This window comes from Fulmarus glacialis, unplaced genomic scaffold, assembly GCF_000690835.1.
Source record: "Fulmarus glacialis isolate BGI_N327 unplaced genomic scaffold, ASM69083v1 scaffold4651, whole genome shotgun sequence".
Classification (NCBI taxonomy): Eukaryota; Metazoa; Chordata; class Aves; order Procellariiformes; family Procellariidae; genus Fulmarus; species Fulmarus glacialis.
Window position 1 is genome coordinate 11,022 of NW_009192014.1, and position 12,569 is coordinate 23,590.

At 40.7% G+C, this 12,569-nt stretch overlaps 1 protein-coding gene across 1 annotated transcript in view; it reads left to right on the plus strand.

The window, feature by feature from the left end:
* The window catches only part of LOC104083405 (collagen alpha-1(XXIII) chain-like), a gene marked incomplete at its 5' end in the record, with an annotated part of 13,461 nt that extends 10,528 nt beyond the window's left edge, over positions 1 to 2,933 (plus strand). Inside the window, 2 exons of the mRNA XM_009586879.1 lie at positions 1,527 to 1,565; positions 2,535 to 2,933. Coding sequence (XP_009585174.1) covers positions 1,527 to 1,565; positions 2,535 to 2,537 — 42 coding nt within the window. The remainder of the gene's footprint in view (positions 1 to 1,526; positions 1,566 to 2,534) is intronic.
* Positions 2,934 to 12,569: the final 9,636 nt, after the last annotated feature.

The following is a 12,569-nucleotide window of genomic DNA, read 5'->3' on the forward strand; positions in this document are numbered from 1 at the left end:
GCCAGCGTCGTCTTCGTTCTCCACCCCACCGTGCGGTGGAGGCTTGCTGGGTTCTCGGTGGTGGCTTTCAGTCCAGGAGCACGAGCATGAGCCGTTCGTGCAGGTTGCAAAGCTCTTTTGAAGTTGACATTTTGGAATCACTTAAGTGAAATATGGTAGAAAGGTGTGGAGTTTTATGATGGCCAAAGTAAGTATTCTGAGTGCACGGGAAGGAGAAAAAGCCCAGGGAGGAGACCAACCCCGTGACTGTCGGTGTTAGGATGCACTTTTACAGCAGGTCAGGATCTTTCTAGGTCAAACAACTGCTCTGCGCCTTGTCCCCTTTACCCTTCACCCCAGACAACTCTGGCGACTGTACAAGTTGCACTTTTCTTTTTCTTATGAACAGTTATGGACCAAAATATCTGCTGGTGTCAGCAGAAAAATGTGTATGTTTTCTAACTAATGTTATTGGAAAGCTTGTGAAAATAACTTGACCTGTTACATTATGAGTAGCTGGAGAGGGTAACCTTACTTCACTGCATCTGTTTTATTGGGCATAGGCTATTTTACATATAAAATCAATACAGAATACAAAAAATGTGATGACTGACATTTACAGTAAAAAATGTAAAAATGCATTTTGACCTGTATTTGCACGAGCAGTTATCCCCGCTGCGTACGCATCCTCGTGGCTTCCCACCCCTGGTTAATTTGGAGGTAGCTCTGAGGGAAGGGTCAGCGCATGTGTGCTCCCTGTAGCTCTACATGCAGAAATTCATGCAATCAGAGATCCATGAGCCTTAAAAAAATCCAGCATCAGAAAAGGCAGCTTAAGTCAGCTGTTTCTTCTAAAGTATCTTGAAAGAGTTGGTCATACAAAGTCCATTCCTCTTCTAAGGGGCTCCTTCCTTTTCAGTGTGTTCCTCCTGGTAAGCTCTTCTGGCCTTCTGATTTCTGTATGTTTCTTGTATCTCCATCAGAAAAAGACAAATATTTTCACTCCCTTTGCATAGTCCACAACTCCTCCTATTTCAATCAGTTCAGCAACTCAGGACTTCTTAAAGAAACTAAGTACTGCAGGACCGAATTTAACACAATTAGGGTATCATCCAGGAAAAAAAAAAGTTACATCACCGCCTCCAAACTGAAAAGCACATATTAACAAAAAATACATTTCCACATCATGCTTTCCATATATATGTGCGATTGCAAAAAACACTACCTTATAAAGCAGATTATAAAGTTAATTAACTGTGGTTCCAAATGTTTCTATTTGTTCACATTTTCTTTTTTGTTTAAAGGAAAAAGAAAGTGTAGATTTTTTTTTTTTAACCCTGGGGTGTATTCAATTTTGTGTTGTGTGTGACACATGGATTACATTGCCTGCATATTTATTTTTGTGCATATACAGTAAAATAGGTTTTGCATGGTAATTAACAGTGCTGCTAAACCTTTCATCGTTGTGAAGATTGAGCTTCAGGTTTTTGGGTCTGACACTTAAGTCACTGTCAACAGAAATTAAATCTGTAAATTCAATTTTGCAGGGACCAGACGGACTGCCAGTAGCAGGATGTTGGCATAAGGTATAGTAATAATAATAATTGTATATCCTTGAGCAGATCCTGAGTAATTTTGTTTGCTGCGTGGTGATTGTTTGTACCGCTGCACTCCCTTTAAGCAACAGGCTATACGCCTGGCAGACATAAAGCCATGCCTTGGGAGAGCAGGATTCCATCTAGCTTCGTGTCTTGTTCCCCACAGCTGTAGACTGGTGCTAGGAACACCGCTCCAAAAACTTGCTAAGCGTGAAAAGTCATTCTCGTTAATATTGTCGGTAGCAATGCCTTTTTTTCAGGCTTGCTCACGCTAGGCTTCTATTATGGCCCAGGCAGTTCAGGAACCACTCATGCAAAGACTGCACCGGTCTGCAAAATGTGCTGGTGTGACTTAGACCATACCCTCTAGCCGAGACTTTTACAGTGGGTTACCTCTTTGTCACAGAGTTACAAAACATTTATTTCCAAACAAAGGCTTTTCTGCCATTGTAATTATAATCCACAACCACTACGCTGCTTCGGTGCTCGACTCAGTAAATCAGGGTGCACATGGTCAGGCAATTCATACTGTCTCAGGCACCCAGAACAGCCAGGGGCTCTAAGTGCTAAAGGCAGCCCGGGAGAATGAGGAGAGACCCGTCCCCGCCTAAGATGAGCACCTGATCCAGAGGCAGGAGGATGCTGTAACCTCATTCTCTGACGAGGGTATGACACTGAAGCTGAGCGGAATTGCTAACCCAGTTTCAAACATGTGGTATGTGGACACAGTTTGAGTTAATAGCAAGCACGTTACCAACTGGTTGCAAACCCTCGGTTAGAATAAGAGCACGCCCTTAGCATAAAAAAGTTTAATTCTGTGGTAAGTCATTTGGATGTACTGTTAATATTAAAAGAAATCTGAATGCCAATCCTTATAATATTAACAATAAGATTAGTAAGTGTAATGAATGGAGCATTTCTCTGATTAAAATGTTTGTCTGTGTGTTCTTTTTTCAGTGATCTCTAAGCATGAAGCACAATATGTAAATAATGTGACATATTTTGATCTTTTTAATTTTTGTATAAAAAAAGGAAAAAAAAAAACTTTCAACAGTAATATATTGACCTTTTTTTATACTGGATTCTGTCATTTATGGACTTTGAAAATATTGTAAAGCTCCCAAACCTGTAAGATACGCATGATAACATCAGGATTTGATAAAGGTACCAATGACAGTAGCTGGGAATGAACAGTATTCACTGCTAATGCTGCTGCGTGAACTAACAGTACTGAGACAGCGCGTTGCCTAGTATGCTTATCGCATGAAGGAGGGAGAAATCCCTGTCCTAATTTGGCTCTGTATTTGCATTGCACATACACATTTAAAAGGGTGAAAAAAACTGGCTGAAAACAAAGAAGAAAAAAAGGATGCAGCCCTAGAAATGAAAGAAGCTGCTGTATACCATCTGGTCAAACAAGAGAAGGACTTGCAACTTGCAGAGGAAACAAAGCCAAGCTCCATTCATTGCTACCTGCTGTTGATATGATGGAAATAGCGATTGTTTGGCTAAACAGAACAGCCTTGACTACCTGTGATTATTTCTGCTACTATCAAGAAAAGCTTTTTTTTCTCAAGAGGAAGGACCTCTGGGTCCTGTTCTGGGGCTGTGGCTGAAGATGGGCAAGAGCTTTGTTACTGTGGAACCCAAATTCCCCAAGAAACCTCCACTGCAGAATTTCAAAACACAAAAACCTAGTAATACTTTCAGTGTAGAGAGTTGCAGGACAGGGAGGGCTCTGCTGAAGTCTTTTCTTAAACAACAGAGCACATAATGTTGCTTTTGGGGTTCCCAAAACTTGGGAGTTTGGAGTATTTAATTGTCTTGGTTTGTAGGGTTCGTTTGTGATTGATTTTTCTTGGTTTACGTGGTTTGAACTGTAAACTCTCTAGCTCTGCACACTCTTCTTGTCCTCTTCCTTCTCTCCCCTTTTCCGGTCTCTTTCTTTAAATTATCTCATCTCAGGCACATCCCATGCAGAGCAGGGTAATGAATAAAAGGAGGATTATGATTTTTATATCTGCACTATATGGCACTAAGTGAGATCAGTTAAAAATTTGCAAACTATTCCACTGTTCACATTTTTAAAGATGTCGGAAAAAATTGAGATTGTGCAGTAAAAAGCCATAAAAAATTATTTCAGGGAGGAAGAAAATGGCTTACAGCCAAGTCTGTTCAGCTTACAATGAAGATCAAGAGGCAATCGGATTCCTTTACAGGGAGGAGATGCTTTATATTAACAAGTTCTTAAATTGAACAGGGAAAGATGTACAAATATCCATCCAACGGGTGGAAGCTGAAGCTACACAAAATCAAATCAAGTAAGCTATGGATTTTTAATGGTTAGACTGGTTAATTCTAAGCAGACCAGTCACGTAATCCCCATCACTTTAATGCCTTTTGATTTAACAGACCATTTCTGGAGGAAATACTTTAGCCCAGGTTGCTAGGCTCTGTGTAGGACTCTCAGGTGAAACTAAGAGCCTGACCACGATATCAAACCAGATGATGTAAGGGCTCTTTGTGGCCTCGATCTTAAGAGAATACAGAAGAGAGTCATTTTTGGTGTATTCAGTAGATCTGAACCCTCTGCTAGATCCTTGTCCCACTGCATTTCTTATGGCAGCTACTGCCAGAGAGGACTTGAGAGAGGGATGTGACCGTCCAGCGGCAATCTGCCCTGCACAAGCTGACCTAGCGCTAAGGTAGTTCTTGCTCCGATACTCTGAAGAACAGTAGGAACATGCTCAGTGCTCCACGCAGGCAGGGTGACGTTTAACTGATGTCTGTGAGTTCTTATCTGTGACTGGGTCCTAGTTGTCCTTGAGCTTATCCTTTTAGTCAGCTGGGAGCATTTGTTATCTGCTGGTAATGCTGAAATGGCCATCTAGCTTGGTAGATGTGGACACAAAAGACTTATGGCTGTAGGCAGTGAACTTTTGTTACCTGTCTTTGTTAGCTGCTTAGGGTCTACACACACACATTGCTTGCTTTGTGGCTATACTTTGCACCTTTACCAGTTACTGACCGTTTTCTTGGTCACCATATAGATTAAATCCATGTAAATTCAGATCAACTAACAAATCAAGAAACAACAATTATGTAACTCAAAACAGCAATGAAAATGCATTTTATTTACTTCCATTTCATGTTGTTAGCTATCACTTTTGGTGCAGGGGTTTTTAAAGGCGTAAGGAGCAGTTGAACAAGCTCCCACTGGCTTTTAGTGCTTTTGAAAAACCCCTTTACTGTCCCAAATTAAAGCTAAAAATCTTCTTCTGTGGAAGGTTGAAGGCAAATCTCTCATTGATGTCACCGGGAAGAAAATCTGTAATTGTTCCCTTAATGTACAGTTGCTCTTCCCATCTCCCCCAGTCATCTCCAAACTAAAAGCAATTCACTACTCCAAACCACGCCGTGGGCTTCTACACTCAAAATCCTGCACGTGTCCTGTTCATGGAACCTCTACTGGTATCAATGAGAGTTCAGTCCCCAGAATGACTGCAGAAAGCACAAGAATCTGGAAGTGTCCACAAACAATCTACAATGCAGATAGAAAAGTCTTGTTTTACATACGCTGGCAAAAACTAAACAGCTTTCTATCTAGCTCCTACTTGAAGAAGTTTTGATATCACTGAAGCTACAAGACAAGCTAACCTCCAAAGCTTATGAAATTATATTAAAATTTATATTTTCTCTGAGGAAATACCCCGAAGTCCTATTATCTTCAGGTAAACAAGTCAGTATTCCGTCTTCAACTTGTGGAATATCCAGTGCTTGTAGGCATCAACTGTGACCACTGCCAGGCCTGCAAAACATTGATACAGAATACCAGAATAGTGCTTTACCTATTGCTCTAATGGCTCTGCATGGCAGCCTTCCCCCTCCCGACAGAGCCTCTGCTGCCACAGAACCCAAGACATTTGCTCGTAACGGAGGAAGAGAGCTCATTTTGAGTCGACTAAATCTCTTAACCGGGGTTGTTCTTCCCCGTCCCCGAGGCACAGCCTGACCACTGATGGCATTTCCATGCCAGTCAAGGAGGAAGGCTAGAATTATCTTCCTAGCACAGGACCGCTGCTGGTATCCATACCCATCAGTGCTCCTGCTGCAGCTGCCAAACCTTTTAATGATCATCTTTGAAAATTTCCAGGCAAATGCCCTCTCTGCATAGGTTTATTCTGCATCCTGAATATGGTGAGTCCAGCACAGACAAAGGAGATCCATCTATGCACCTGCAGCAAGTCTGGTATGTTCAGGACGTCTGAGTCACTGCACACGTACAGATCGGCAGCAGTAGCTTCTCTGGACTTCTGCCGCTCTCATTTCCATTGGAAATGCTGGCAGGTATGGACCCTGCTGTATACAGCACCCATTGCCACTTCGGCTATGAGGAACTAACCAGCAGATCTCCAAGGATCTGCTGGTGGTACATCTACCCTACCAACCCCTTCCGTCACCAAAGCAGCCGAGACCTGCGGGAAGCAGAGCTCCCAGGAGCAGAGCGAGGTACAGATCCCCGGGCAAGGCTGCGGCGGGGGGTTGCGGTCCTCAACTGAGATCAGTGTATTTGGCCTTTACATTCTGAACTCAGTGTTCCTTATCGATTGTATCATGCGGATCGACAGACTGCATTAGAGGAACTGTTGATTTTTGTATTGACTGCACAGGGTCTAAGAGGAAATCTGTTCAGACTTCTATGTGCTTTCCACACGCACATAGTTAGAAGAGTAGGTTGTTAACTGCTAAGTTGTTTCAGAGCAGTCATGATCTTATTGGGAAGAGTTAAAAAAAGATGTGCTTTGCTCAGCAAATTCACGCCAGATCAGTTGATTATTTTCTCCTTCCATATGAAAATGTTTATGTGGGTCTTTTTGAATGCTTTGAGTTTGCAAATAGCTCATAAAGATGAATTTTACTTTTAGGTAGTACTGGCAGTCTCGCTCAAAACTCAGTAATTATCTCAGCCTCTCACAAAGCGTAGTGCATTTTTTCCCCTAGGAAACCGCTCTCTTTTTTTCTGGTTTGAGAGAATGTAAGATTGTTTTACAGGAATTCAGAAATGCAGCTAAATGTTACCACTAGATGTCATTAGCAATAAAGATGATTGACAGGGAGGCTGCTAATGCTTATGAAATATAGGTCAATCTGAGACTGAGCAATTGATTTATCTTGATCACTAAAATATTTAGTACGTGTTAGCTTCATGGAGTCATCAACAGACATTTTGGATAACGCACTTAAGTTACTGATCTTGGGGGAATCTGAAGCCTAGCCAAATTTATGTTTTATCTTTGTTTTCTAGTTTACAAAACAAAATTCCTTAGTCTAATTTAACTGACCATGGAAGCATGGTGATTTCCATTACGTTAAGATAACCACGTCTGCCTGCTGCCCAGGAGCAGAGGGCAAGCAGCTTTCTTTACAGCTTGTTCTATTTAAAATTGTAAGTACCAACATCCTCTCTCTAACATACTGTAGCCTAATCAATTTTGGAAGCAAAGTTCCCAAAGTGAGTCCTAAGGGCACAAGAACTCACTTGAAACCCCTAAAAATGTTTTTGGCCACAAAGCTCTGCAAGCAAGGCTACCTTGCCCCAAGTCATGGCAAATGCATTACGTGACTAACGCTAGAGCTGCTGCTGGCTGTGGTTGTGTCGGCCCCGGCCCCTGGTGCTCCGGGAGCGGAGATGCTGCACCCCGCTGTAAGCATGGGGAGCGCTCCCTAAAGCTTCTGGGGGGAATGGATTTTGGGGGGGAGGAAATGTGGCCAAGTAACCCCCCGTGTCTGTAACTCCAGTTCAGTGCTGAAAGCGTGCTGGCAGCTTGAGAGGCCCCTTGCCAGAGCCTGAACCCGATGATTTGGCCTGTGCTGATGGGGGCAGATGAGATTAATTAGTTTTGCAGCTGAATTGTGGGCTTGGCCAGTGAGTTCAGGAATATTTCTCTGGGTTATGAAACAGGTGGCAGAGAAAACCCAGCCTGGCTCCAAACTGAACTGCTTCCAAGCCTTAATGCACTGGGATTTTAGTTTTTTGGTTTTGTTTTAAATCAAGACGGGGGGAGTGACCTTTCTTGCACACACTGCTTCTAACACTTGCTGTATATATAACAGTGATGAATTTATTTCCGTATGGATTTTTCTCCTGTGTATTTAAAAATAAGAATATTCCTTCTAATGACAAGAGACTTTCTGATGTGTCTTCTTTTTAGGAAACCAATAGATGAAATATTTAGGTGAGCTTTTGTCTTCTGTAATTTCATAAATTCAGCATTTGAAATCCTTAAGCAAACCAGCAAAACATGTCTGAGGTTTCAGCAGTTTAAGACATCCTATGCAACGATGAAAAGTAATCCATGGAGAATGACACAGGTCGTTACCCGTGGTTTTACGATTGTTATAGTAACCCACTACCCAGGAAGCACGTTTGTGATGACCAAGGCTCTCATGCCAGAAAGCCTGTGTTTAGTTCGGCTGCTTTCTGCTCTTCCCCCCACATGCAAGCTCAGTGTCCCATTTCAGCTGCTGTACCAGTGCTGAACTAGATTACACCGGCAAAGGTTTCAGGCTGCAGTCTTTACTATCTCGCCAGCCCACAGCTCAGAATGAATCTGTGAACTTTTATACATAGCACATAGGTTTGCAATCAGCCAAATATAGCAGACTCTTGAGCCAGAATGAAAGAACTCACCCATTTGTAATGCACAGCTTAATTAAAATATTAAGATGCCAGGAATTTCCAGCTTTATCGTAATGGTAAATAACCATCCTTGGTCCATATAACTGTGCCTTATTAGCCTGTAAATTTAGTATGTATTATAAAGGAGTATTAGACCTTAGGTTTCCTGGTCTTTGAATACTGATTTAATGCTGCCCTCTAGAGGAGATCTTTTTTTAATGGAGAGAAACTAATTTTATGCTAGGACAAATCTTATGCAAATTTTATGCAGTGACACTGTCCCTTAATTGACAGCACACATAGGGATGGACACACCTTTTGCATAACTATATGGTTTGAATTGATATTTGTAAAGCAGGAGCATATAGATAGAAACTTTAATCTTTTTTCCAAATCTGGTATTTCTTTCTTGGGAAATACCATCGTATTCTCACTTCTTTGGGTTTTTTTTTTAGTCCCATTGTTGCCCAGACAATTTAAAGCATTATACAAATAAAATCTATCTGTAGGAGGTTACCTGTCAAGTTGCCATTTTTAAATTTTAGAGTACGGAAGCTTTGAATTCTTTTCTTTACAGACAACAGATTTATATTTAAGATATGCAAAAATATTAATAACCACAAATGATAAAAATATAAAAATTGAAATGTCCCCAAACCACTTATCCCAGACAAATACTGTAGGTATCTGGCTGAATTCAGACCAGTGAGTTTGGTTCCAACTTGCACTAGCGTAGCTAGGAGTGTCCTCAGTAGCTGTCCAAGCGTGGAGTAAAACCTCGGTACTGCTTTATTTCATTTGAAGCTCCTAAGTTTTACCTATTAAGTATCTGCTGACGTGCTTAGTAGCACAGCCAGCCTTCCAGTTGTTTAACCAGGAAGACTTTCAAGTGAGAGGTCAAGTATTTGGATAGATTTTAAGAGGCCTAAGTCACTTTAGCTTGCCAAGGCAATCACTGTGGCATATACTGACCTTGGCAACCTTACAGGACAGCATTTATGTAAGAATATTTCTTAGACCTTTTTGCAATAGTGATTTAAAAAAAAAAAGGGGGGGGGAGAAAACATCTGGTCACTCTAGTTAGTCCAGTCTCACTGCCATTTACTGGAGTCACCTGCCTTTTAATTGTCCCTGCCACTGCAGTGAACCTGACCGTAATTAGTAGTTTGAAATACTTCACAGCTCCACTTTGGGGAATCTGTTGCAGACTGAAGCAAACCAGTGAGTAAAAAATCCATTTCCTAAACTTTGTTTTCCTTGATTATCATTTACATTTGGAAGCTAAAAATGACTTCTAGTATTTTCACATCCCCAGGTGAACTACTGCAACTTTTCCATATGCTTGTGTACCATTAGATGGCACAACAAAAGGGATGTCTAACTGTTGTGTAATCTGCAGCTAAAGTAAGTGCCGAAAACCTGTCACTTACTTAAAAATGAATGGAAGAAGGACTTAATAGATTGTATGACTCTATACTACTGTAGAGAGCCTGGGGGAAAACCACAGGAAAGCTGGGAAACATGAGTTTTCAATGCATAAGAAGTGGCATTATTGACAACGGAGCGGAATAAGAAATACATTATTAACATTTGCGGTTTTCCTACGTCTTAGGACAACAATCGATCCCTGTTTGTAAAGTTCTGGTAGAAGTTGCCTCATAGTTGCGCAGTTTCATGGAACAGTCAGCTCACTTGTGTGTCTGTGTGTGGCTTCTTATATAATGTAGATATTAATGAACAGAAACTTAAAACGGAGATGTCCCAAGTATCTGTAAATGACACTAATAGCACTTGCTGCTTTTTTATATGCTGTTAAACACTGTGTTGTATGCTTAGCTTTGAAAAGTGCATTTTACATGATGTTATTCAGTATAGGTAGGTGCGTATCAAACTTGTTTCTGCAATTATATAAAAAAACAGGACCTGGTTTTGGAAAGCAAAAGCACCCACATTACCCACTGAATTTCCAAATTAAGCAGAACAGGTAGTAAATTGCCATCAGCTAGAATGACAGTTGGAGTCCTGTTGTGTTTGCTGGTTAGTTTCATAGAGAGAGTGCAGTTTTATAGACAATTTCATAACGTAGCAACTGTTTGTGCTACTATTTGGCGTTCTTTTTCCTGGTATCTTAAAAAACAATCAAAAATACTCAATATTATGAATGTTCAGCACAAGATACCACAGTCAAAACTGAAAGCCACCTGCTCTGTTGCATTAAATTACTTTGGACATAGAAATAGTTTAAAACTTGCATGTACGCTAGCATTTCTGAAACAACATAATTTGAGAAACTGTACCTGCTGGTATTTAAAATCTAAATGAAAATCTCACTTATCTGTATACAGTTTAGAAAAATACATGCAATGTGTGCTTTATCTGCCCGTATTTGTTTTGAAATTATGCCGATTGGGCTTAATCCTCTACCATGTTATGCAAGCGTCCCTTATTTATGTAAGTGGTTGCATCACTTCGGTAAGGCTGTTCAGAGGAGAAAGGGCTATTCGCATCTTTGTGCAGTTTGGACACCTTGCGAAAATTAGTTCTGTTTTGAATGTATTTACATGGTATTTTATACAAAGCTGACTAAATCTCTGTAAAATGTATCATCTCCTTTAAAAAGAAATATATATAGATATTAAAAATACAGAAAATGTACTTAACATTTCTATTTGCAAACTCTTTGTGATTTTTAATCATGTATGTGCCATGAAAAGTATTCTATTTACTCATTTCTTTGGGGAACAACTACTTTAAAAATGAAGGCATTAATAACAGTATTTCTTATCCATTGTTTTAACGTGATAAAATGGTATTAATTAGTACTGCATCATGTATTTCTAGTTTAAAGCTGTAACGGACAGTACACTAGCTTGAGACCTCCAAAAACATTTTTTCTTGTGCTTTCTGTAATAAAAGCAAAGACTAGATTTTAAAAAATGGTCTCTCTGTACAGATTGCTTTTACAATTGTGTGAATATGTATAATGAACTCTGCATTTGTAACCAAGAATAAACTTTCCAAATTGTAAATGTTCAGGTTGTTATTATAAATAGCTACTAAATATCTTAACCAGACAAGAGTTCAAATAAAGATTAACAGCCATTATTAACTTTTCCTCCACTGTCTTTTGTTACTTAAAACCCAACTTTATGCAACAACTGAGTTTGACTTCCTAAGTTCTATCTAACTGTAAGTGCATAGCAGTTTGGTTTTGGATTTTCCGTATTACGCAAAATTTAAATTGCTCCTGTGTTTATCAAGTAACTGCAACTAGAGATAATTATTGGTGGCTATATCTAGTCAGCAACAAAGTCTGCCAAGTGTGTAGTTTTAAAAGGGTCTGCTCCACTTTCTAGAGTCTTCTTAACAGATGTTGTCAGTTTAAAACAAAAGAATGTGAACATGTACTTGGAAGGAGAAACAATCTGGCACCTTTTAGAATGAAGCTTGGTAAGTTTATGAACTGAGTTGTGGGATACACCACCTTCAGTGGCAGAGGACTCAACCCATCCCAGAACATCCTTTCTGGTTCTTTATCTTCCTGTTTTTCTTTAAGTAACTCCAGTCAAACTGGAACGGAGGAATGACAGCATTTCCTCTTTTAATCCTAACTATTGCCTATCCTAGGATTGGCTCTTAAGTAGTCGGTCAGATCTACCTATCTGTCACCGACCAAACACAAGAGTACAACAATATAAATGATTTGGTTTTACTTTTGCTTAAATAGTGAAGTATGCATTGAACAATTAATACAGTTGTAACTCCTAGGCTCCCACCTCAAATTATTTTCAACTGCAAAAGAAACTTCCTCGATAAGTAAGTATTGCAAAAGAGCGTGTTACGATATAGCTGTAATAATGATCCTGAAGAGCCCTCAAAAACATGTTATTGCCTCTGAGGTGCCTGGTAAGCGAGTGGGATCTGGGGCCGTATGCCACCAGCTGTGGTGTAACACCACAAGGTACAGTTTCCACATGCACTGCCAGCAGCCTTGCAGGACCCCAGTGGATGGAGCCTCTCCCCTATTTGTGCTATGGGACCTCAGAGATGAAGTCACCGCTCCCGATGCTGTAAGTGAAGCGTCCAGCCCCGCAGCCGGAGGAGCCCGAAAGCACTGGTGAGTTACTGTTCTACTCCTTGTGAAACCAGCTTGCCTAAAGCTGTTTTGGACTTTATTTGGGAGCGGCTAGGAGGTCAGGGGCTGGGCTCTATGGTAAGGGAGGCGCACAGTTACAGCGCTACTAGCGCAGACACGCGCGATGCCTGCGTCCTTGTGCAGCTTCTGCTACATGTCACGGCAAGGCCCCCTCCCC